Source organism: Taurulus bubalis, assembly GCF_910589615.1.
Source record: "Taurulus bubalis genome assembly, chromosome: 14".
Taxonomy (NCBI): Eukaryota; Metazoa; Chordata; class Actinopteri; order Perciformes; family Cottidae; genus Taurulus; species Taurulus bubalis.
Window position 1 is genome coordinate 23,407,705 of NC_136602.1, and position 27,826 is coordinate 23,435,530.

General features: G+C 41.9%; 1 protein-coding gene across 1 annotated transcript; it reads right to left on the reverse strand.

Annotated features, from left to right (window-relative positions):
• Positions 1-3,417: 3,417 nt before the first annotated feature.
• Positions 3,418-27,717, reverse strand: prkg2l (protein kinase cGMP-dependent 2, like). The gene is made up of 20 exons (XM_079230302.1): positions 27,702-27,717; positions 26,868-27,093; positions 24,024-24,419; positions 21,336-21,502; positions 20,343-20,456; positions 17,998-18,103; positions 17,427-17,490; positions 17,210-17,287; positions 15,629-15,723; positions 13,976-14,044; positions 12,469-12,567; positions 12,067-12,202; positions 10,615-10,751; positions 8,036-8,125; positions 6,804-6,945; positions 6,543-6,706; positions 6,217-6,339; positions 5,751-5,813; positions 4,569-4,635; positions 3,418-3,535 (listed from the first exon to the last, which is right to left on the reverse strand). The coding sequence occupies exons 2-20, from the start codon at positions 26,984-26,986 to the stop codon at positions 3,440-3,442; spliced, it is 2,325 nt and encodes a 774-aa protein (XP_079086428.1). The 5' UTR covers positions 26,987-27,093; positions 27,702-27,717; the 3' UTR covers positions 3,418-3,439.
• Positions 27,718-27,826: the final 109 nt, after the last annotated feature.

A 27,826-nucleotide genomic window follows, 5' to 3' on the forward strand; every position in this document is an offset into this window, starting at 1 on the left:
AATGAGCTGATTGTTTTCTAGAATCCACCTCCACAGAAATTGAAGGGCAAATGTGAGTGAGTTGCTTACAATTGTGTTCACCCACTGGGTTATTACACCCACCGCAGCACATAACATGGTGAGCAGGCAAAAGGCAAAAAGTGCACTGTGTTACAAGTTCTGATTATTTTTTTGTTTCGGCTGGAGGGCCCAGAGAGATCACAGAAACAGGCTTCATCTGGCACACATGAAATGTGTGTGTGGGTTTGGGTAACTTAAATGTGACCATAGATGTGTTAATGACGCTCACAATCTCGTAAAGCACATTAACACATGCCAAGAGGTCACGTGATACGTTACCCCAAAAATGAACCTTAAAAGTCTGCATTAAAATCCAGGAAGAATATCCTGAGATTGCCCAAAAGCTCTGAAAACCTGCTTCCATTTCAACATCCTGTCTTTGTGAAGCGGGGTTTAAGTTACGGAGTAGACTGGATATAAAGAACACCCGTCTGGTGTCTCCCATCACCCTGAGATGGGACCGGCTCCTTGCAGAGAAACAAGCTCAGGGCTCCCACTAATTCGGCATAATGGTGAGTTGTATTTTTATGGACTTTATTATTGTCTTTATGCTGGTCGTATCATTTTATTATTATATTACACCGTGAAGGCCGGTGAAAATATTGTCTTACATGAAACCGGTCCGTGGTGCAAAAAAGGTTGGGGACCGCTGACGTAAGGCCCAATGAAGAGAGGGGACACTTTCTTGCACACAGATTTGATGATCAGGAGAAGGGGCCCGGTGGCGATCGGTGAGAGCCCTGTTCTGGACCAGAGCTGTACGGGCATCCATACCAGATGTTCAGGCAGCGACGGAGGTGAGACTGGACGGAGAGAACTGTGATTTAGCTTTCCTGAGAGGGAAAAAGAGGAGGTAAGTAGCTCAATGAACACTCAAATGGATTGGCCGTACTGGTGAGGGCGTTATAGGCGTATAGCAGGTAAGTGCTCCGGGAGGATGGGAAAACACCGAAGAGTCGCTTCCAGATCCTGGTTCACCTGCTTTGTCTGAACGTTTGTCTGTGGATGATTGCCAGAAGACAAACGAGGGGCAAAACAAAAAGCCTTCCAGACTTGGGAGATGAACATTATGTCCAGATGGGTGCCATGAAGCCGGAGCACATGTTGCACAAGGAGGTCCGCTGTCTCTGATGCAGATGGGAGTTTAGGGAGAGCCACAAAATGTCCAGGGCGATGTGGGACCACGGTCGGCCAGGAACCGGCAAGGGCCAGAGCAGACCAGTGGGTAGTTGGTGGGTGTCTTTGAGAAAGTGGACACGTAGACTCAGCGGTCCGTGTTCATAGGGGGCCACCAAAAATGTCTCTTTAACTGAGACACGGGGCGACTGACTCTTGGATGACCGGCATGGGCCCCTGAAGCACTTGAGAGAGAACTGGGTTGGGGACGAAGACGCGGTCAGGTGGACCAGAACCACAATACAGGAAGGACGGTGTCCGGGACAGACAGAGCCTCAGCAGGGACAAACCCATGACACTGTGCTCACTGCAGGCCAATTTAACATCTCTGCTGGTACATCCTGAGTGGACAGTATGACGTCATCATGACATCACATGTGACACCTTACATCAGTGAAACATTACGAGCTCTGGACAACAATGTCTCCCTCAACTCCATAAGCCCAACAGTGACTTAGTGTTCCACCTCCATGATGTTCAGAGACAGAAAGAAAGGTCAAAACTGAAGCAGTAAAAACACATTTACAACTGAAAAGCCTGTGTTTTATATGAATAGTCATTTATCATACAAAACTTTTAGCATAATAAATCACATGACTGTACAGATCACAAACAGAGCGTTGTTATGCTTGAATGGCCCTGACATGCTGACTAAAGGCATGAACACATTATTTAGAGGAAGTTTACTGAATGTCTGGCTGTCACTCACACTGCGTCCCGATGGAAGACGGAATCTTTAAAGTCGTCATTATACTCCAGATTTAACAGACAGTACATTAATCATTGGCATGAGGCATTTGCAGTCAATCAATCCTTTGTGTTGATGAAAGTCACGACAAGGAGGCTGCAGTTAAATCTGCAGGAGGGCAACACGTTGATGACAAGGACTTAAAGACACGTGGAACACTTCTATACTGTCTTATTTTGAACTGACCAGTTCGCTCTCACCACATGGCGTATGAATGATACATTAAGTCAAATGTTTTTAATCATTTCTACACCAAGTAGTTCATGTTGACTGCAGTGTAAATGCATCTGCGTAACTGATACGCTCTCAACTAGTGAGCTACGTTAGTGACGTATTTTCTGTAGTTTTACTGCGTTCACATAGATTTTTTAAAGCTCAACCACAATGTTTTTTTGAATACTAACGTAATGATGATGTTGCCTAAACTTAACTAGAGCGTCATAGTTTGAAGATTAGAGTCCACAGCTGCTGTATCTAAGGAGTTGGGAGTGAGAATGTGTTGTTTGGTAACAAACATAGCGAGAACAAGTTGCATTTTCACTTTGTGTAACAGCCCTTATATTTTAACTATGCTTGATTAATTTAGATGTAGAATAACCTGCTGTTACTCTCTGACTCCCCACACTCATGCATCGCTTTCTTCCGCTATTCATTCATTTAAGTAAGTAAGTAAGTACATATTTTGTCAGTACTTGATTCACACAACAAAATTACACTATACATTGTGTTTAGATTAGGTGTTACCAGTGCTTCACTTGTGTATTCATACGGAATCTTTTTCTCTTACGTTTGCTGGAATTTCTTATTTTATTGGCACTAAATTGAGTACACAGTAAATAAATAAAGGGTTACTGAAGTTAATGATATGTCATCAGTCTGGAGCGCCACATTCTATAATCCAAATATTTCAGATGAATTTGATCAGTAATTGTTTGGCTTTCCTGACGTCCAATAGTCATTCATTTGAACCAGGGTGAATTATAATTTAGATGTTTGAGTCAGAGGTTAGTAACCAAAAGGTAGACTAGAATATTCCTCAGTGATACAACTCACAGCCAAACGGTCCAGGAAAACATAACAAAATATTCAACATTATCACATTAACAAGGGATCACATTATATACTCAGCGGATGGAGTTCAATTGTGCTTGGCTCTTTTTAGATCACTAATGAAAAAAGAAATGACACATTTGGTCCCACCATATCCTTTTCATGGCATACATCTGAAACATATTAGTCTGTAAAATACTGTAAAAACTGGAGGAAGTACTTCCTCACTTAGGAGATGAGAAGCTTGTTCAGTTCCTGCTGTGGTACCGAGCTGAATGAGGTCGTGGAAGGTTTACTAGATCACACAGCCATGTTGCTCAGGGCTGGAACATCGTACTTGCTAACCCACTGGAGTCTCGTGAGCTGGGTCCATGCTGGAGCTTAGGCTCGATAGAATCAGAGTCTTCAGAAGTCTTTATCCCAGCCAGACAGCTCATCAGGAGGCTCCTCTGTGTCGGGAGGAAACATGTCAAAGTGACTGTGATCCATCGGCCCCTTCAGCTGCAGAAACAAGGCAAATCATCATGAAACTATCATATTTATTCAGCATGGGATCATTCACAACTTGCTTATGGGCAGTCAGAGCGCAGTTTCTCCCACTTCTATTTGCATAATGACAAGTATACTGTCAAGTAGAGTTGAGATCCCAGAGGAGCTGCCCTGAGTGAACGGCATATAGACTAGACTATAAGATCAGGCCAACAGAGCGTATGAGTAAAAACCAGTGGTGGGCCATCAGGGCCTGCTAAGCCTTCACTGCTGGCCTAAACAGAATCACAAAGTTATAGCTATTTTATAATTTACATTTTTTTCACAAATACACTACATGTATTATAATTATTTTTCCCTATTAGCTTATTTTGTATGACGCACTGAATGCGCAGGTAGAAAATCCTCGGCCTGCCACTGGTATAACCTAAGAGTTGATGTTGTATTCGTGTATTGTGATTTATGAAGCACAAGGCAAAGGTGAAATAAATTTGGCCACAATAACAAAAGGTATGTTCGGAGCAGGAAAGGTGTGAAGGCGCTGGCGTTCAACCTAAACGGCACTGAACCCACTGACGGGCATGGTGGTGGTGGTCTAACCCAACATCAACAATCTACAGTCCCAAAAGTGTTCATATTGACCAACTCTGCTCTGTCAATTCTTTCTTAACCTCTTCCCTATAATATCCGTTCATGGCTCAACATGGTAAATGGTCTGCAGTAAAGGATCTGAATACTTCTTCAACATATATAATCTCTGATCTGATGCATCTACAGCCAGACCACCCCCAGCTGATGCAAACCAAACATGTTTGTCCAATTAGAATTATTCCTTTCATTCAACCCTCTCCAGATCTCTATAGCATGTTGTCACAAACCGTCATAATCAGCACGCCTCTATTCTCCATTAGGGAGATAAAAGCAGGCGATCACATTTTTCTATTGAAGTCTATTGAACTGAAATGTGTTTCTAGAGGTCTGTTGTGGGACTTGTTGTGTATGCATGTGCTTGTTCATTGTGAGAGAACAAAAGTCCTAGTTTCACCTCTCTCCACAATGGAGACAGCAGCTTGTGACGCCTCAAACCTTCCCAGTTGAAGCCCTGGAACCACCTAGAAAACAAAGAAAAGAAAGCAAACATCAATATTGGACCTCTGTGAAATTGCAACTGCCATTTTGTACTGGGCTCGATGAACGCACACTGCGAGCCACTCTGTCAAAATAAAGATGCACAGCCCTCAATCGGCAATTGCAAAAAACGACTCAGATGATGCGGCCCAGACCCTGGGGGTTGTCCACTCTGGGCCATGCTCTCCATGCTTGGCTCCTGAGAGGGACAGGCTGAGAAGAGCTGGTTTGTCTGTGCAAGTGGTACAGACAGAGTTGTAGATCATCCAGGCGTCAAGAGCGGGATCCAGCGTTGCCTGTCACAAGGCAAAGGGGTCAGAGGGTCAAGTGGTCAAGGCAAAGTGGTGGCAATGCCTGGTGATGCGATTGTTACTCAAGGTCTTGGTGACGAGTCCCTCTGAGCCTCTGGAGCACTCGTTTCTGAAGGCGTTGTCATTTAAGACAGCTTTGCTATTTACATTGACCTCAGCTGAGAGAGTGTGAACTACCACCCCAGTTTCCTGCTGCTCCGTGTGAGGTTACCTTCAGACCAAATCCCTCCTTTGTTCCCAAGACTTGAAGACGTTCTTTCAGGGCGAGGGTTTTTCAGCGGGATGCTTTTGTTTTCCACCCCATGCGACGGTCAGAGAGGCAAAGTTTGTGCGTGGCCATGAATGCACGACCCCATAAGAAAACAGCTGTTTGTGATCAGACGGTCGGATGAGCGTTGAGGATGTCCCCTTGGGTATGATACACCTACATGTTCTCTTTCTCCTTGATGCACTGGGTAATGTGGTGTGCAGGGTGCTTATCACTTGTCATTTAGACCCCTGCAGGGTTCGGCCATGGCTCTGCTCAGTACATGCAACCTGGGTTGGCTAGGACCCGTACTGATCCGCTTTGGCAGCCTAGGTTATAAAGAAGTACTTGTGGCAACCTTTAGCTGGTCAGGAGCAGCGTGGTTGGGTCCATGTTATGTTGTAGCAGGTGTTGTTATAGTTAACATTAAAGTTTAAGATAAAATAAGAGGGAAATTATCACTAGTCGTGTGGAAGTTTCTATACCTTGTGCAGTTGTCCAAAAGAAATAAAGAATTATATCATTTGGGAAGTACACTTACTTGTGTTTCTTGATTTCAATGATGCCATTCTTTTTGTTCCCCAGCCTGTCTACAGGGTTTAGCCTGAGAGTGAAAGAAAGTTAGAGTTGTTTAATGTCAGGATATTAACCTGTAGATGATTAAAAATAAACAGGCAGGACATATAACACTCACATGGTGAAACAAGTCTAACACCTGTCTAAATAAACCCGGCTGCAGCAGCATGTGTTGAGAATACCACCCACATTGGTGTGACTGCAACGTCATCATTTGACTCATCTTTCCCAATGTCTTGACACGGAAATCAAAATAATTAGTGTGTCATGAAAAACAGGCAACAGTTAGCTGGGTACATTCTCACCCATAAAGTAGGCTACTAAGACACCTCAGATAAACAACTCAATCCTCCTCATAATATATGATCATGCATCACCTAGTTGGTATTATTATATCCTCATATCTGTTCATGCTTTTTGAGAAACCGTACTTGCAGAGTCTCCTGATGAGGTCGTCTGGACGCTTCCCAATTCTTTTAGGGAAGTCCACCTTCTCAATGCCGTGGAGGACCATGGTGTAAATCTTTATGGGATCTGAGCCAGCAAAGGGCGGACTGGAAGAAAAACAGGTTTTCAGATTTGTTGCAAATGTAAACATTCAGACTACTTTTCAATTACTTCTAGCATGTGTGCTAAACTAGCAGAGATTGGCAGTAAGGGTTGCCAGGTTGCCAACACGTTTGAGGAATTGGCAAACAATTCTTGGCCTTTTGTTGCCATCAGTGGCAACAAAAGGCATTCTACCTCACTAACTTACTTTCCAGTGAGAAGTTCAAATATGAGGATTCCCAAGGACCAGCAATCAGCTCCAAAGTCATGGCCCTTGTTCATAATGACCTCTGGGGCCACATACTCTGGAGTGCCACAGAAGGTCCAGGTCTTCTTTCCAAGGCCAATCTTTTTAGCAAAGCCAAAGTCTGCCTGAGGACAGACCGGCAACATATACTATGTTAAAAAATAATACAGACACATGATGAATAACACTCAAGGACGTCACAGGAACACGAGACAGGCTCACCATTTTGACATAGCCCTCAGCATCCAGGAGCAGGTTCTCAGGTTTGAGGTCCCTGTAGACGATGCCCATAGTGTGGAGGTAATCAAAGGCCTCTAAGACACAACCGGTACAGAACCTGGCTGTGGGCTCATCAAAATAACTCCTGATAGGTGAAGAAAACATCAACAACTTAATGGAATTCTATGAACATACATACATTACCTACCGATGCACTTTGAAAGGACTGTCATGAGACATATCATTCTTTAGTCTCTGACAGAGTTAATGTAACCACGGCTCCTAAAAAACAATCTTGAATTGAATTCAGGTAAAAGATCTGAATGCAAATGCACGAAATTATTATTATCATTATTTAAAATGAAGCAAGATGCTTAACCTCATGCTTAGCTGCGATGGAAAAGTTGGTGTATTGATAAAAAATAAATGTCCCAAAGTGCAATGGAACTAAAATCATGGCGCACCAAAGCTAAGGCTCCACTAAAGAGAGGAACACTTCAGACTTCAAATGTTTACCTTCCTCACATTAACACACAGAAATGTAACAGCTCCATAATCTTTTACATGGTTTTCCATTGTTCAAGTTTTGACTGTCCTCTTTTTCTCCAATGGTATATATCGTTACATAGTGTGTGTGTGTGTGTGTGTGTGTGTGTGTGTGTGTGTGTGTGTGTGTGTGTGTGTGTGTGTGTGTGTGTGTGTGAGATCGGTTCAGCTACACACCTGCTCCAAGCCACACATGTGCTGTCCATGGACTCATCTCCTCTGTCGGAGCAACTTGGTGCCATGGGCAAGATTTTAGCTGGTGACCCTTCTATTTATCAAAATGATGTTGTCAATTAATCCCCAAACACTGGAATAGTCTTTCCAAATTTCCATAATGAATTTAGGTGGGAGTAACGACATGAACAATACGCTATTTATTAGCGATCAAGGTGATGCGCTGGGCGATGCTGCGGGCGGAGACACTGACTAAAGAATGCTTGTGCAGCATTATCCAATGCATAGGCACAATTACACAATTATTATTTTTACTAAACTATTGCTAATGCATGCCACCACCCTTCTAAACGCTATTCGATAGAACCATTTCCTTGGGATCAGAGAGGAGGTGAGTAACACATACAATTTTAATTGTTTTTGAGGGAATATTCCTTAAAATATATGTTTTAAATATGAATCTCTGGATGTTATTTGCAGGTTGTTATGAATGTGAGAAAAGGACCTACACTCACATGTCCCGCAACACAGTCCACAGCTCTCCACCGAGACACGCCTCCAGCAGCAGGTAGACAAACTTATCATCCCGAAATGTTCGGAATAACCTGAAATACACGCACAGACAGCCAAGAGACTCTTTGTTAACGACCGGCTTGCATTAACACTTATTCCTAAAGTGCCTGCAAGAATGAACTAAATTTCCGACCCCTAACAAACAATGACACATGCTGTACTTTGGGGTGCACGCCTCATGGAAACTCATGTTTTGCATTGAAGTCTTGTTCTGGTAATGCAGTGCTGAAATTATCAGCAAATTGATCATATTCCCTCAGCATAGCGATGAAGCACTTCCCTAAAAAGTGAGGCCCTGCAGACTACCATAGATGCTGCTACAGCTCTTCAGAGGAAAATACTCTTTGTCCACATCTCTGAACTTTCATTCAACCCTCAGTGTTTTCCCTAGAAACCCTCTGCACTAGGAAGGAAGACACTGAGGGTAGGAGTGAGCATCACATTCTGGCTGGACTTTCCCCTTTGCATGACAGTCAACAGAATGTTTGCACAAGGCCTTTGTTCTTTAAAGTCACAGTCAGATAAATGTCAGCAGCAGCAGTGGTGGGAGCCGGTCAGCAGCATTCTCCCAGCAAGTCTCTTAGCAACACAGAGGAACCCACTCAGCAGCCCGATTGGATCGTGTCCTTAACCCTAGAACACTAGCGTTAAAAATAGTCACACTATCACTAACGTCGGGTGAATTTCACCCAATATAATGTACCTGATAAAATATACTTCTCATCGAAATATATTCAAATACAACAATACAAGGCAAGTTGTAAGTTCTTTTATTTTACCCTATAGAACTTCTTATAAAACGATAAACAGGCATCATGGGGGGACCCTGAAAAAAGACTCAAAATCCGGTGAAAAATTAGGGAATCGTCAATAAAAAATTATAAAAAATATAAATAAAGGAGCTATGAACTTGTTATTTGGTCTAGGGGCGGACTGGCCATGGGTAACACCGGTAGGCCGACGGCGTTGGGCCGGCCCACCTCCGTCATCAAGCGGCCCCGCCTCTGACATCACTGGCCACGACTATATTCTATGCCTCACAGAACACGTTAAAATTACTCTAATACATGATGTTGATGATCACTGACTGACATTTATAGTACTCCTAGCGATCTGTATTCACTCATGGTTTGGATATTGCTTGCAGGTTTTCAGAGCTTTTTGAGGATTTGAGGATATTCTGCTTTATTTTAATCCAGAACACCGGCACACCGGCAGAGTTGAAACGTACATTTAAGTTTCATTTTCAGGGTAACGTTACCACACAGCCTCTAAACATGTGTCAAGACTAAGAGGTTCAGACGCACAGACGGATGTATCCGGTCATTCTTCAAAATATATATATTTTTTTCATTCTTTCTGTGCGGCCCGGTACCAAGGGGACGTTGCGTCATTCGCTCACAGACGAAGCCGTTTTTGAGTGTGATTCGACAGCATGGCACCAACACGTAAACCCTTAAAAGGAGTATACTGATATTGTTTTTATTACCATGTGACTATAATGCACCTGGGTCGCCAGAGTTAGTTTAGGTTCTGTTACTTAACTTATTGTTTTGTTATGCACCTTTAACACCCCGTTTCACACACACCGTTACACACCATTTCTTTATAGTGTGGTCTTTCTCTGCTGACGTTTATTCCTTAAGGCTCTGTAGTTATACGTATCATCTGATACTAGCCCAGAGTTAAGCATCTTCATCTAGCAAACTATACCTATCTTGGAGTGTTACAATAGCTGGTATCATTTTATTTCATGTAAATTGGTGGAGCCAAATGTTATTAGACACGCCTACCTTCAATAAGCCACACACACCTTTAATAAGACACGCCTACCTTCAATAAGACACGCCCACCTTCAAAAAGACATGACTACCTTCAATAAGACATGCCTACCTTCAATAAGACACGTCTACCTTCAATAAGACACACACCTTCAATAAGACACACACCTTCAACAAGACACGTCTACCTTCAATAAGACACACACCTTCAATAAGACACACACCTTCAATAAGACACGCCTACCTTCAATAAGACACACCTACCTTCAATAAGACATGCACACCTTCAATAAGACACACACCTTCAATAAGACACGCCTACCTTCAATAAGACACGCCTACCTTCAATAACACATGCACACCTTCAATAAAACACGCCTACCTTCAATAAGACACGCCTACCTTCAATAAGACACACCTACCTTCAATAAGACACGACTAACTTCAATAAGACACGCCTACCTTCACTAACGTCAGTGAGCAGCATGAAGCTACACAAGGACCCACGCAACTCAGACAAAAGCAACACAATGAAAATAACAAAAACACACAATCACTCGGCTGAAAATCATCCGAAGTTAGTGGTCTAGGGTTAAAGAATTAAAGAGGGGACATGCCCGTACTCTCGCCTCCTCTGATCAACATCTACATGCTCAGGTTACAGAAAACAACTAAATATTCTGTCATAATAGAAACATAGAAAACCCATCGTGCTCTTTATGAAACAAAGTGCGTCCCACCTGACGATGAACACTGAGTTGGTTTGCTGGAGGATGTTCTTCTCCGAGTAGATGTGCTCCTGCTGTCTGGTGTCCACGATGTGCTTCTTCTTGATGCACTTCAGAGCAAACGTGCTGTTCTCGTTCTTCAGCTTCACCTGAGACAAAGCACCACATTGCTTGACAATGATGTATATGTATATGTAAATGTATATATTTATCTTTAATTTTGTGGTTCATGTTTTTATTAGTTGCTTGATTAAGTTATACTAGAATACAGAATAAACAAAAAGACAAACTGCGTGGACTCTAAATCTGGCCTCTAAGTAATCTGGCTGCCCTGGAGCTTTCACTTTTGCATTTTTCAAAATAAAAGAAAAAAGAAAAAAAATGTCTAACACTTAAGGTGGAGTTTGCAATTAGAATAAATTAATTATTAATTAATCTTGTATACTTGAATTTTTATTTATTTAAAATTTGTGGTAAAAGCTTCTCCTCAAGACACTGATTGTTTTTCATAGTTCAGCGTTGGTCATAGATTCAGTGAGTGAGTATTCTCAGCTAAAGCTACATCATTTGAGTCTTTTTTTAAAACTATTTCTCAGTAGTTGGACTTTTTTATTTCATGTTTGTGCATGAAAACTGTTGAGTCTGTTTACTGAAGTTACTGAAATGTTATGTGTGTTGTATTATTATATATATTATATATTACCTTGTGTCCTTAAGATGCACTTTGGGGTTTTTAATCGACTATAAAAGGGAATATTTTTTTCATGCATATTATATTCTGTACTATCTCAGGTTCAAACTGCAGCATCTTTTCATTAAATAAATTTGAGAAGTTAAAATGTTTTCCTCGGTTTGTCATCAGGGGTGACGGTGGGTCAGCAGCCAGACCAGTTGAACAGTCTCTGAACGACAAATATGAACTGATGTTTACATTAACCATACTCGCTGTATGTTGCAGCTGCAGACGTATTCACTGCAGTCACTCAGCGGCCCGATACGAGCGATACTCTGATCAGCGTATCTTCATACAACGTTTCATACGGAATCTCCTGAAAAGTTATTTAGTTGTTTTTAATTTTCTTAAGAATGTCAAGCAACATGAGCGTTGAGAGACATGTTGAGGCAACAAAGCTACAAAGTTAAGTTTAGAAAAGATCATTGTTTGGGTTAAAATAACTACACAAGTGCCGTTACTGAAGTTACGTGACAAATAAGTCACCTGTGCTCATGATTACATACACATTGATTACATGGATTATATGAATTACTGCATTTTTTTAGAGGTATCACTACAAACAGTTCATGAGAACAAGCTGCTCTGATTGAAGGGAAGAGACTCGGGGAAATCTCAGGCTTTACTCATGATTTTCGAGAATGAAAGCTGCGTGTCACGTGACTCTTGGTCCCTGGCTCCAGATGTTTCATCCGGGGATAGTCGAGCTTCACGGTGTCACTGCAGCTCACCAGCTCCACTCGTCCAAATCCTCCCGTTCCCAATGTCGCGATGACCTCCAGCTCCTGGAAAGGCAGGAGAGACATCTTGTCCCTCAGCCTTCTCAGCTCCTGGGCCTCTGCAGAGTCAATCTGAGGAGAGTGCGGCCTGACGGAGGAATAACACGGGACATGAGCACATCTGGACTCATGAGCACATCTGAACTCATGAGCACATCTGGGCCCTTTTGGCTTTCTCCGCCTCGAAAGACTCATTTGCAAACTAAAGCAGAAAGTGCATTGCCATGCAATACGCTGCTACGATTGTCACCTCAGAAGGAGTCTGGATTAACATTTACACAGCTATCATATGTGTTGTGCGATTGTGTCATTGTGTCAGTGTGTCATTGTGTCATTGTGTCATTGTGCACGTACAGAGCATGTCTCCTCTCATCGCTCCTGGAAAGCTCCTCCACGTATTCCTTCAGGTACGCCTGCAGCTCCTCGTAGGTTCCCACCATTTGGTTGAAATTGCTGGAGAGGAGGAGGCAGAGGGCAAAGACGTGAACGGCTTTAATGGTCACGGTGTGTGTGTGTGTGTGTGTGTGTGTGTTTGTGTCATCTCTCGACACATTATTGGTTATCACTGCTACGCAGAAAACTAGCTCTACATAGCAGTATATAGATTTAGTTTTGTTTGATTTTGTTCTTGTATATAAATGCGTTTATGAACTTGGCACTGAGCACATGTGATATGATGACACATCTTTATATATATATATACACAGTATATAATCACTTTCTTATCATAGTTATGAAACAGTGAACAAGAGTAACACAAACAACTGTTAATCTTATTGGAAATGTACTTATTTAGTTTTGAGGTATTACTATTCTCTACATAGTCATCTGGTGTTTCTCGGTTATTATGTCATGTTTCTAGGTTAATTTAACTAAAGGGTTTGGCATTAGGGTTAATACATGGGTTAGGGTTAATACATGGGTTAGGGTTAATACATCATTAGGGTTATTACATGCATTAGGGTTATTACATGGGTTAGGTTTATTACATGCATTAGGGTTAATACATGGGTTAGGGTTAATACATGGGTTAGGGTTAATACATGCATTAGGGTTAATACATGGGTTAGGGTTAATACATGGGTTAGGTTTATTACATGCATTAGGGTTAATACATGCATTAGGGTTAATACATCATTAGGGTTAATACATGCATTAGGGTTACTACATGCGTTAGGGTTATTACATGCATTAGGGTTAATACATGCATTAGGGTTAATACATCATTAGGGTTAATACATGCATTAGGGTTAATACATGCATTAGGGTTAATACATGCATTAGGGTTAATACATCATTAGGGTTAATACATCATTAGGGTTAATACATGCGTTAGGGTTATTACATGCATTAGGGTTAATACATGGGTTAGGTTTATTACATGCATTAGGGTTAATACATGCATTAGGGTTAATACATGCGTTAGGGTTATTACATGCATTAGGGTTAATACATCATTAGGGTTAATACATGCATTAGGGTTAATACATGCGTTAGGGTTAATACATGCGTTAGGGTTATTACATCACTAGAGTTAATACATGCGTTAGGGTTATTACATCACTAGGGTTAATACATGCGTTAGGGTTATTACATGCATTAGGGTTAATACATGGGTTAGGTTTATTACATGCATTAGGGTTAATACATCATTAGGGTTAATACATGCGTTAGGGTTAATACATGCGTTAGGGTTATTACATCATTAGGGTTATTACATCATTAGGGTTATTACATGCATTAGGGTTATTACACCATTAGGGTTATTACATGGGTTAGGGTTATTACATGGGTTAGGGTTATTACATGGGTTAGGTTATTACATGTTAACATGCCGCGTAAACAGCATCCAGCTACTCACTCTCTGTCCACCACCAGGCAGTGTGTGTCGTTCTCATTGCAGATGATGTTGGCCGAGCGAACGTCCTCACTGTGAACACGATGTACTGTTCAGTAAACAAACACACCAGTAAACACATGTACACTGCAGCGGGATGCCAGCAGCACCACACATAAACTGCTGAGTGTTCATATCACAGCTGTGAGGACGACATGGAGGACCCTCTGTTTGTCGGTATTGTTTGCTGTGGGATGAGCTCAGTATGTTCTGAAGGAAGTGTTTTCTTCTTTGTCTCATCAGTGGTAAAATACTACAATAAACATGGTGCTGTTTCAGCTTTTCCGATGTCATATAAACGTTAGACTCTGAAGGACTCTTCTTGTCACGGATCTCTCTGACTTGTCTTTTTGACCGTACATGACTCATACTAGATAAGCAGTTATGTTCCCATGTTTCCACTGAGTCTATACCCGCATTCACACCAGATTCAAGACATTTCCCTTTCATGAATTGTGGCCACTACAGTGTAGAGATTGTTAGGAGTTCATTAGTTATTATAACATGTGACTAGACACACAAGTGATGTTGGATTGTTTCACGAAAAACCCGAGCAACATGTCTCTTTATAGTAGTGACAGTGGAGCTGAAATGACTGAGGATGTTGATGATGATGATGATGATGACAATGATGATGATGATGATGATGTTGACTTGTCTGAAGATATTTCAGATAGCTGAAGATTCTGAGTATATTGAACATTTGGAGGATGTTTAGCATTTTGAGGATGCCGAGGATTTTGAGAATGTTAATGTTGAGGATTATGAGGATGCTAAGCCTGTTGAGGATGCCCAGGATTTTGAGAATATTGAGGATGTGGAAGTTGATGAGGATGTTGAGGAGGCGTGAAGGAAGCTGAAAACCGTTAGTATGCTGAGGATGCTGTTCTTGATCATCATACTACTGGTTAATAACTTGAATACCTCTGCATGTGTCTCACTCGTTAAAATATAAAGATATCTGTTTTGTAATTGTCTTCCAGTGATGGAAGTCGAAAAGGCTGAAAGCAACGGCACAAAGCAACAGACAACCTGGCTGGGAATGAGTGAAAGTAGGCTGATAAATATACGGCAAGACTTATGAGAGCAATGGGGAACAGGTCAGGTGATGGAATGGAGTTACTGCAGGCAGGAGGGAGCGGCTGCATGTGGGAGTCTGGTGAAAATATCTTAGCGCCTCTAGTGGACAGGTAGAGAAATGGTAATAAAGAGACCTGGGGAAGTGGGAATGTGACTAGAAGGAGGGACAGAGAGGGAATGAGCAACAACAAACACAACTGGGGAAGACATTGGACATCAACACACAACCAGCACTCAAAAGTTTGTCATGTGGTGGTTTACCCATGACAAACAGAGGACTCAACCATTCACTGTCATTATTTGTATCATAGCTTTTGAATCAGTCCACTTCATGTGACGTAAATACACCTAAATGCAAACAGCTGGTACGTATTTGAGTAAATTCAGTGACCTTACCTGATGGTTATTGAGCCATCTAATGTGATCAGATTTACCACAAAGAAACACAAATCATTGAAACACAATGTTATGTTCTGCTGTGTGTTTGTAAAATGTGTTAGATTTTAAAGTCCTCAGCCTTCTGTGAGATGTTTGTACCTGATGAGAGCTTTCTCTCCAAAGTAGTCTCCTACTCCCAATGTCTTGATTTCCTGTGGCTCGCCGAAGCCCTCTGTGCTTTGGGTGACGACGACCTACAAATAGAACACATTAGAATGAGGCAAAGAAACAACTGTTTTTAATCTGTTGATGTTTTATCATTGGAATCATGAAATTGAGATTCATTCTTTCATTGTTGGACTAAGTCATCAGTGTTTGAGGCAAGGCACTTGCCGTGTATATTGCAGTAACTTCAATGGCTCAAAGTGAGACGTGGACCGGTGTGAACCTCTCACTTCACTGCAGACATGGTAGGTCTGCTGATTGGGACTAATTTTCCAAAAGTAATGGAACCAGAAGAAGTCATCAGAAGTGTAAATGATGGGCTTTATGATGTAAGACCTATCCTTGGGTGGACAGAGGACATGTATGCAGCCGAAGGTGGCGGCAGGTCCAGTATGTAGCAGACCTCTTTTAGGAATGTTGGATGATAGTATTTGCTGAGTATATGCTGGAGCTTTAAGTATGCCAAATGTGGTCATGAGTGTCATGCAACGTTCCAAGAAATTCATGCTTCGTAGGCCAGTTCATCCAGTCGGTGCCATATGAGCATGGACTTGTTCGCCAGGGGAAGGTAAAGACCAGCGCACTAGATACACCATCACCGAGGCCTGTCTTCTTCTAGAAGTAGCTTGAGACAGTACTTGTGCACTGTTACTTCAAGAGAGTGCAACCTTGCACATGCTCTTCCGTTAAGTTGTGGACGAGGTAATGGAGCGGAGGTGAGACCAGCATGCTAAAGGTTTCATGCGTAGATGTTGAGATGCTGTGCTGGGACCAATGGGCCAGAACAGCTGATACCAACAGAATCAATAAGATCAACGGGTCCTGTTCCAGCAGAACATTCTCCTTCAAGACCAGTCTACCAACAGCCTGGCCAGTGGCGCTGAGCTCCAAACTATAGCACCCTAAGTTCGCTCTAATGTACGTTTAGACGTGTAGATGTCTGCTCGTTACGTGCATATTGTCTTTTCTAAATAAACATACTCGTTCACAGTAAATGTACAGTTTGCACTCGTTACATGCGTACACATTTGCAAAATATCGAATTTATAATCAAATTTTTTAGGTTTACTGGATCAAAAATACTTGGTTAAATTTAGGCAATACAAGTACTTGGTAAGGCTGAGGAAAGATTGTGGTTTGGCTTAAAACAAGTATGTGTATTACCTTCAATAAAGTAAAGGAAGTAAAGTACAAAAATTCGATAAAAAAAAAACTAATTTGACAAAAGCTTGCCCATAGTGTCCATTATGATCAACATCATGACCATTATCATTGGACATTTTTAATTAACCATATTCAGTTACATATATTTGAGATTTGAGATTACATACATACATACTTCTCTCTGAATAAATACAGTTCTATCTTATCTTATATTATCTTGGTGAAGTTTGACTAATGACATTCTCACATCCACAGGAACACAAGAACAGACCAGAACACAGACTGAGATGAATTAAGAAAATATGAAGTCTTGAAGATGGCATGTTTGACATGAATGTGCTGACATCTCACCTCTCCTTTTGCAATAATAAAGAAAGTGTTCCCTTCTTCACCCTCTCGAATAATATACTCCCCTTTTTCAAAATAGTCCTGAAAAGAAGGAGTCAGTCATTCTCTGGTCCACTGAGATACAATGTGAAACTAAGTACTTAGAAACAGACACGGTATGGAACTGGATGAAATGCATAAATATATCAGGAAGAAATATAGTGGAATGGGAAATACTCACCACTTCAAGACAATCAACGACCTTGGCTAGTTTCTCCTCCGGCAGACCTCTGAGCAGAGACACACTTCCAGAGGAACACATTCACATTTATTATAAGTGTTAAGATTGATACACAGGAAAACCACAATACAATATAGTCATTTGTCAAATTTAATAAACTGACTTGAAAATGTAGAACATCCTTATAATGCAATGTATTGCTTAGTATTTTGACTTTTTTGATGATATAATAATACAAACGGTTAGCTTTATTACACATTAGATCTGGCATGTAGTTGATGTTGTGTGTTTTTGTTGTAAATAATGTTGGTACTGTGTTTGTTCTGTCTGTACTTCCATATGTGTGCAGCATGTGGTCTGAAACACTGTAAAGCTCAGTGGGGCTTACCTGTTAAATAAAGGTTAAAGAAAAATAAATAAAACTCAATGACTGATTATGGAATTAGGACATTTAACTAAACTAGAATCATAGACAAGATACTCCACATTAAATGAATGAGCACCTTTTTGCACATGTCCACTATGTCCATGCTGTTAAATGTGGGAATTGAACGCATGTGTTGGGTTGTACCTGCGCAGGAAGCTGAAGTACTCCTCATGTCTGGCCTGTGTGGTCTGCATCATGATGGTCTGGAAGGTCTGGCGGTCCAGAGCCCAGATATGAGACTGGGAGACAGCTGGATGAGAATGGAACCATTAACAACCCAGTGCACCTCTTGCTTTGTCCTGTCAGTGGAGGATCTTAAGGGTTCTACTGAACCGGCTCATGTGATGCTACGGTCACTATATTATACATATATCCTAATTGTTCTGTGAATTTAATTTATTAACACTATAAATAAATATAAATAAAGTTTACTTTCACTATAAATCATTATGACTCATATATTGACCTGCTTGATTTTGAGTGAGCGGGTCAATATGACCCTGAACAGCAGAGGTGTCTCATCTCTATTTATCTACATCACCCCGTGAAAAAAAAAAGTTTTAAAATGCAAATACAATTTTGGAAAAAAAACATGTTATGGTAGACTAATGCAATTGATGTCTAAGTTTTTCTAATGTACCTACAACATTGTTTGAACGTGTATTTTTCATTTAAACTGAGTGAGTTATCCTAATTGAACTGTGATCTATGGAGGGGTGAAGAACACTAAAAACTGATTGAATTGTTAGTAATGGTGTTGGTAATGAGGTACAAACTATATTTATTAGGATTTTTGGGTTTCTAACAACTTTTGGATGATTCAACACGCATCGGGTCACATTGACCCGGGAACATCATTACTGTACCTAAGAAACAAACATAACAGGAGGGTTGAGCCCATATTATTTTAATTTGATGTTATTTCTCATTTAATTTAGTATATTAATATGTATTTCCACTGGGACTGGCGTAGTGTGTGTTGTATGCACGCCTGCTGCAGAGCCCCTGCGCAAATGAGATCCACGCGCAAATCAAACTTTTTTTATTTTATTTACTTTGATGAGCGCTTTTACATCCCCTCTCAGAATTCCCTCTCGCTTGAGTAAAAGTCCTTTTGGATTGGCTGGATATCACACCGACACGTTTTCTGCAGTTTGTGAGCAATGTAACACAGGCTGTTCATAACAGTAAGGAGTTTGGTCGGTCATAGATGTAGTTTTAGTACTTTATGTACATTGTTTATAACACTGTATGTCACATGCATATGTGAACCGTAAAAGTCGGGTTACAAGCCGCTACTAAGTTCGGTGGGTGTCCCCGCTGGGTCCCCGCTGTAGCCAGCTAGCGCTGCTGCTAGTTCCCCACTAACTTCCGCTAACTCAACCACAGAACCACCGAAGGTAGCGGGACCAGCCCCGGCTCGACGCCTGACTCGGTAGCAGCAGCAGCGGGGAGCTAGCAACAGAACAAGCTTGCAGCAGCAGCGGGGAGCTAACAGCAGCGCTAGCTTGCTACAGCGGGTACAACCACCGAAGGTAGTAGCGGCATGTAACCCGTCTTTTTCACGGTATGCGTATCCACTGATGTGGTTGTGTCCTCCAAAGTCGAGGATTGTAACCAATTAGATGTAGAGATACGATGGTGACTGGGTTCTTGAAAGTATATGACAAAGAGGGTTTCTAATATAAATTGTGATAGTTTGTGGTCATTTGTTGAACCGACCAGTTTCACTCAAATCTCTGTGCAGTAACTCGCTCACCAACCGTTAGCTAAACTAATTGTTTTGCAGTTTTGCGGTAAGAAACATCCTCAACACTTCTGCACACTGTATTTAATAATCCAGTTAGCACACAACATGCTGGAGATGTCATGATGATAATGACCAGCGGGGGTGTGCATCATTGCATAACCAAATGTGCAATAGCAACATTTATGTAAAAAAGAAAATCTTTAAATCCTGATTATTACACAACAAATAAAAAAGGCGCACATAATATAAAGACAGGCTTTACATTATAAAGTTCAATCATTAAGTGATCATTCAAAGTAACAATTAGAAAACAGAATTATTAAATAGATATTAAACTCATATATTTTCATATAAAGTCATATAATTGTAAATAAAAAATGTACACTTATATTTATAAATGCTTCCGTACTGTGGTATAAGAGACTTGATAATGTTGAATAGCGTTAGCATTGTGACAAATGATTCTGTCTTTAAAATGTAGTTTTTTTTTTATCCACAATTCATCATATTGGGTGCTACAGTTACACAAAAGCTTGCAAGCATGAACAAATCAGCACACATGGATGAGTAGATTTAAATATATTTAATAACTCCCTCTGTGAATACCCATCTGCTCATGTGTCTGTACTGCATATGATGTGGACATGGTTGTCACTCAACGTGATACACACTTAAGCACCAGGGAGCAAATGCAGGGTTGTAATCCCACAGGTGAGACATGTTCAGAACCAGGACTCACCCTTGACGGTGGCTGTTCTCTTACAGTTGTAGAGAATGGCCAGTTCCCCAAACGCTGTGCCAGGACGCATCTCCCCCAGCAGCTTCCCATTCTGAATGACCTCCAGCAAGCCGTCTGCAGGGGAAAACACAGCCGGTCAAACTCATTGTGTCGTCCATATTGGTGTGTTTTTCATTCTACTTGTGAGCTAAACGAACAACAGGAGAACTTCTTATGCCAAAGGGCCCGTTGTCTCCCAGGTGCACATGTCAACCTCCCGACCCATCTCATCCTCACTCATGAACACAACTGCAAATGACTCGCTCACAACCCAAAGGGAGAAGACAACGGTACTTTTAAAAACAGAATCTGAATGTTTCCACTCAAAGCCCTTCCTGTGTGTCTCTTGTTTATTCTGTATAACCACCTTATTGCTGTTCAGTTTATTTACGTCAAATATCCTCTCCAAATGGAGGGTGTTAGTTCGGTCTTGTAGCTACATCTTACAAGTGGGGACAGTTGCCCTTCTCCATACCATAATAATGAATTAATTTGCTGCAAAGATTCATAACCTCTGACATCACGTTACAGATATCAGTCCAGAAAGACTGGGCCTCAAGACTGCAGCAGAACTACGACAGACAGTTGCCAGTGAAGTTGTGCCTTCATTGCACACAGGCGTACCTCTAGATGTATGTTACGTAGTGTCTTCTTGGAGCGTGCAGCCTGTGTATGATTTGAACTGAATGAGGCCGAGTATCAGGGCTCTTTCCCCAGAGGTCATCAGGGATGGGTTTCGGCAAATTTGTGAGTGTTAGCACGATGACCAGGTCTGGTTCCAGCGTGCTTCCGTTATATCAGTGGCGGGCCGTGCATTTTATACCTCGGCCTGCTGTCTGATATCGTATACATAAATGCGCGCATGACGGGATGCTGTTCGGTGCGCGTATTGAGAAAACAGAAATGTACAATTTCGATTTAAAAGAGATCCTGAAACTATCCTTTACTGCTGACCTGCCAGGACGTAGAGGTAGTTTCCCGGTTCCCCCTCCTGGATGAGCAGCTGCCCCTCGGTGTAAACCTTCTCATACATACAGTCCACCATCTCCCTCATGTGCTGCGGCTCCAGCCGCTTCAGGAAGTCATTATTCATGATGGCACTGTTGATGAGCTTCTTGGTGCTGGGATCCAAAAAGAAGCAGAAAGAAGCATTACAAGTCAAAGGTATCCTCCACCACACTTCAGGAGTCACAGGTACCACACAAGCTTTTACAGTTTCTACAGCTCATGGGACCTCTATCCTCTGATAGCAGCAAGTGAAGACGCTAATGTGTTTGTGGAGTAGTGCGCAGACGACTGGAGACGTGGATTATATTGCACACGTTTTTTGAGAGTTTGTAAATGAATGTTTTCATAGTTTTGCCCATTTACTTCAATTCATCAAGACTTGCCTCAGTTTTTGATTCCCCATGGAGCTATGGTTTTGTTTTCTTCAATAATTCAAAGCAGAACTTGGTGAGTATTTCATATATTCAATTCAATTCAGTTTATTTTATACAGCCCACCATCACAAATACAAGTTTGCCTCGGAGGGCTTTACAATCTGTCCACATGACATCCCTATCCCGGGACCTCACATCGGATCATATATGAGAAATGCCACTTTTTACTGAAATGTATTTTGACCTCCAGGCAATCCCACAATAGATAAAATAAAGGACCCACTACCGTGCCGGTATAGGAAGGGATGATTAACCATTTGCTCCAACTCCAAAGCGTTTGGCCCTTTGCAGCTGTAGTGAGGCACTAAGGTCTAAGCTTTGGGTTTCTCAACATACTGAAGTTGTGCACATGGGGTTCTAGGAGCTTTACCTGATATATATGTTTTTTTATATCTTTGGGTGGTTGTGATGTTTTTAAATTAGTTTTTCAAAACCCCTTAAATTAGCTGCTAAAATAAAAAATAACAAAAATGGCCAATAGCAAACGTGATCTTATCAGTACTGCATAAATGCCGTGATACTTTGACCAGACACGGTTGGGAGACACATATAATCTTGCAAATATGGGTCCTGGATCCAAGCCACCGCATTAATGTGAGCAACTTCAATGTATTCAGCAGATTTCCCTGAGCGGGTGTTTGTGTGCGTCTCTAAATTAGCACATCACACAGACGATGTGCGAGTGCATTCATTGAAAAGCAGAGCTGAATGGATCTGAGTGTCATGGGCAGCGTATGTTGTGTAATTGAAGCCCATAATGACTCGGATCCTGCATTCTGATTCCGTGGCCTTTTGTTTCCCTCCATGTCTTCTGTTGTCCTGCCATGCTAATGTAGCCTCCACATGTGGGGGTTTACAAAAGCTTCACGTCCTGCCAATGATATTCTGTTTGGGTTGAATGATTGAAATGAAAACATTCATTTTTTGAGCAACCGAAGAACCTGTCGATGACGCCATTTTCTAGTTGTATCACAAGTGATGGTAAGACAGCACAGTGTGTGACCCCCATTGTGAAATGTGGTCTATTGTAATTTGATGCAGTGTTTAACATTGGATATCACAATTATTGTCAAAAGAAATATCACAGTTTTATTGTTTTAATGATTATTAATACATTTTTCCAACAGGCCTATAACCAATTAACCAATTTGATCAGTTTCTATATCCAAAACTGTAGATTTAAGTCACTTCTCTGGCAGACATGAGGCTGGAACATGTTGCTGCTCTACTGAAGCTTCAGGTGAGCGGCACGACTCACATGGAACCAACCGGCACACACAAGTGCCATGTGACTCGTGCCAGAGGAGATTTCATTGCTCACGCAAACGACGTGTCTCGCCAGACTCGTTTCCAATGCATATGCAGCAATGCAGCAATCAGGAGTTATCGGGGTTCGGAGAAGCCCTTCTAGAGGCCATAGTGAGGTCTGTTCAAGTAGTCGTATGAACCCCAAATTAGTTCTAATACTTGTGTTATTTTATATCATTTTTTTCAGTATGTATTTGTGAAAAAAAAGTATATTTTCAACAAAAAAAAAATACTTTTATACCGTAGTTTGATCATAACTATGAACATCCAGAAGGAGTTTCAGTCAAAAAACGGTGTCGTTCGGTTCAAAAATGGAAAAGTTTTAACCTTTATGCCATGTTTTGGCATAAAGGTTCAAACTTTTTTTTGTTGGATTGGGGCATGCTGGGTATCCAACTGTGCATAAACTTCCGCTTAAGATGTGTGACGCGTTCTAAGAAACCTCCCCCGACCGAAAGTGGAAGGGAGTAGGGAAAAAAAACAGTCCAGCCGCATTTGAGATTTTTCAGGTTCTAATATACTACACACAGGGATCTATCACACTTTATTAGACTCCTACAAGTTTGTAGGGTTACGAAGAGGTGTCTTTTATTGAAATCCAACTTTGTAAAGTGTACTTATTAACGATCTAGTGAAACGTTACTGCCGCCGCGCGGAAGTGACGGCGAGGCTACGGGGTTTATGTAATCACATTATTTTTTCTGATTCGATAGATCTCTCCGCACAAGGCTTTACTGTATTTCAGCAATTTAAATGAAGTTAATCAACGTTGTGGTTCCGGAGATCCTTTAGGAAACGTCACTGGACTTATTCTTCTCTTTTGGACTTATTCTTCTCTTTTCTTGTCCGATAATGGGCCCCGCGGGGCTTGGGCCTAAAAAGGTTAACTCACTGTGAGTCTTTGTGGATGGACTTTGCAATTGATATGTGTGCTGCTCTGAACCCTCCACAGAAGTTCTCCGATGTGGGTTCAGCAGAGACGCCGTCTTTTGCTTTGAGCCGGCGGTGGACCTCCACAGCCACCCTGTGGAAGCGGCTGGGCCCCTGGTTGATGACACTGAAGCGGCTGGGCCCCTGGTTGTTGACACTGAAGCGGCGGTGGCTGTGGTGGCGCAGGGCCGGCGGAGAGCGGCCCAGGCTGTCGTTGTAGCCGATGGCGTCCTGGAGCTTGTCGATCTGGGAGATCTTGGCCTCCAGGTCCACGCGGAGATGCTCTAACTGGAGCTCCTGGGCTCGAAACTCCAGGTCCCGACGTGCCAGCTCCGCCTCCAGGTGGGTGATCCGCAACCTGAAGATCAGCATTGGTTCAACCACTGAATACACATAAGCCAGGCTACGATACGGCAACTCATATCTCACTACAAGACTCAGTGCAGCTACATCTAGCGAGAAATGTATAGCTTATACATGTTGGACTAATCCAGTGGTTCTCAAACTGTGTGGAGGGAAGCGCCCCACAGTGGAGGTATTACAGGAAGGGCACGGGGGAATTACATTTTTTATAATCCTTTATTAATGGTAGGGAAATTATTCTCAGCATTTTACCCATCCTTAGTAATTAAGGAGCAGTGGGCTGCTGTGAAGCACCCAGGGAGCAACTGGGGGTTCAGAGTCTTGCTCAAAAATTCAGCATGGACCATTTTGTTACAACTTTGTTGGGGCGGTGGGGCATGAACATTTTTCTTCCTCCAAAGTGGGGCGTGACAAAAAAAAGTTTGAGAACCACTGGACTAATCAATACACGTGGGGGACGTTTTGAGAGAATAATGAACCTCATAACTCTGTAAGGTGTCATTTATAAGACAATACACACTGGGGAATATAGTAAAGTTACACTAGCATTGCTCTGGAGTGATGTTTGACCTTTGCACCCTGAGACTGAGCCCTGGGCGACACCATTCCTGAGAACTAACCTATCATCATTAAACTGCCTTTGGCTCACACTCTCTCGCAAGCAAACAGCAGTTACTAGGCAGCAGGACCCGGCCTTCACCCTCTGTGTTTTACATCCGCTGTATGTGAGCAAGAGCCAACCTCGGTGTTGTTTAACCACAACATGAACTTTTTCGACCCATAACTAAGTCGTTTTTTAAATCACGGCAGATCAGAAAAAGCTTAAATCTATATAATGTATATATCAATTAGTTTTTCATGATGCTTTTTGTTACGAGCTGCAACGTATTGTTGCACCATGTCAGTCTGTCTGCGGACAGATTTGATGAATGCAATAGCAGCTGCAAGATGCATTCACAAGGCTTTACAGGTGTGCAGTTAAAATCAACAAGTAGGTCAAGATCAAAGGTGGTATTGAGGGTAGAAGCTGAGAAAGGGGCAATTGCCCCCCCAATTTGACGCCCTTTTAAAAGCCTCTTTCTGTATTTCTTTCTCAGTATCTAACTCGATGAACACTCTGTTGAGTCTGTCTGGAGCACTACCTTATGTAGAGGTTGGACAGCTTCATGTAATCAGTGTCATCATCATCATTTTGAAGTTCACTCCACATGTGGTATGTTTGGTTTTACTTGTTGTTTTGCCATTTTGAGAGTCTGCTCGGCCCTGATCCCTTTCACCGGTTCCTCGTTAGTCCTTTTGTACTTTCTCCATTCCACTTATACTGTTCAGGCGCTGGAGCCGATCCCAGCTGACATTGGCCGAAGGCAGGGTTCACCTGAACAGGTGAACGGTTGATCTCAGGGCTCATAGAGACAGATCATTCACGCTCACGTTAACACATTCACAGTCTCCAATGAACTTACGCTGCTTTGGACTATGGGAGGAAGCCGGAGAACCCGGAGAGAACCCATGCTGGGGAGAACGTGCAAACTCCTCAATCTTGAATGCCATAGTATATTTTCCATACCCAGCCTCATTCCCAAACCTTGAGATGAAAAAGCCCTGCTGTAGAAGATACATTTCTCCCTCATATAAGCCCATATATTGGATTTGCATTTGGTCTTTGCAGATATAAATGATGTACGTAGTTCTCTGCATATAGAACAAGATCCGATAACCTGAGGTCACTCAAGACGCATAATAATGTTATGACTCTTGAGATCTGATTACCCAAAACACATGTTAATGCCACGTATGAGAAGGGCATGAGACGGCTATAGGACATTCTACGCAGGTTTTTGTGTAATTGTAAAAAGCCATTCTTGTCTGGGAATGGTATTGTGTCAGAAATAAGAAAATAGAAGATAATCACATTTAAATAAAAGAACAAAAGTGCTGCACTCAAGCATCAACAAAAGAAACATCTTCCATTGAAAATAGGGTTCTTTATTCAGTCAGTGAACTTGTACTTGAACTTGTGTGAGCAAGAGCCAACCTCGGTGTTGTTTAACCACAACATGAACTTTTTCGACCCATAACTAAGTCGTTTTTTAAATCACGGCAGATCAGAAAAAGCTTAAATGAGTCTTTCTGTAACATTGACGAAAAAGGTTTTGGAAGGCACCAATGGACTTTTTCAATGAAGTGGAACCCCGAAGCAAAGAGTGCATCCATCCAACCACGGTGATCATGACTTCTTGAAATCATTCATCTTGATGATTGATTCCTACATGCTTTCACATTTCAGCAACAAAGGTTAAGAATCAACATGACCTGCTGGATCATACATTCTCTTCATTGGACCAATTGGATTGGAACCAGTCACCACAAACTGTACTACACACACACACACACACACACACACACACACACACACACACACACTCACACACACACACAGTACCTGAGGACCTCTGTGTCCAGGCCCGGGGCCTCTGTGTGGACGGAGGCTCGGCGGCTGCTCTCAGCCTGTGGGGCTTTTATTGAACCGTTGCCCATGGCCAGGCATCGGCTGGCCACCATAGGAATGGCTCTCCGTCTCACCGCGATGGCCGTCTGAGAGGAAGCTCTGCCAGCAGGCGAGGTGCTCTCTCTTCTTTAACGCCTGCTTGCTTAAATACTTCAGTGCTCTAGAAGAAGAAGAAGAAGAAGAAGAAGAAGAAGAAGAAGAAGAAGAAGAAGAAGAAGAAGAAGAAGAAGAAGAAGAAAACACTGGTGAAGGATTATTCTGACTGATGAGTTAGTGGATCAGCTACGATTCTTACCATGAAATGGAAACTCAGATATCTCACCTTCACATAACAGTTACATCCCACCTTAAAGTACTGCTATCTGTTGACTGTGCACTTTATTTTAACTTTAATTTGATATTCCACTTTAGATTTAATTGTAAATATTCATACTTCCCGTTATTGCACTCTGTTTATTGTTAAATGTTTAGTGTTATGCACCTCCCGCCAGGTCCTTGCATGTGAAAACATACATGGCAATAAATGGTTCTGATTCTGATATGAAGTTAAAGGTTGACAGACTCCTGCTTCAGATCCTCCTTCACACATACTACTTGCTCATGAGTGAACAAACATATTATGTATCCACATACTAGCCTTTGTATTATTCGTCAATGGTCCTAAAGCAAGTCTACAATCAGGTTGTTATACCATGCAGCCTTCAGATTCTCCCATTGTCTATACAGTCTATTTATCAAGAAAAGGAACAATTTCCATTATTTACTTACAGATTAGCTGCCAAATGTGTTGACAATAATAATCCTGATGTTGTGACACACCGACTGTGTGATCCCGGTTTCATGCGCCCTCCAGAATATAGTTGCGTCTCATTTGGTTGCCGTCCACAAGCACA

Bases quoted from the DNA above. Each gene is read 5' to 3' on its own strand.
- prkg2l (XM_079230302.1), bottom strand. From the start codon at position 26,986: ATGGTGGCCAGCCGATGCCTGGCCATGGGCAACGGTTCAATAAAAGCC. The intron at 21,503-24,023 runs GTGAGTTAACCT...TTTGGATCCCAG, and splicing joins TCCATCCACAAAGACTCACA to CACCAAGAAGCTCATCAACA. The intron at 12,568-13,975 runs GTGAGTAGCTGG...CCTCCTCTCCAG, and splicing joins TGCCTGGTGGTGGACAGAGA to CAATTTCAACCAAATGGTGG.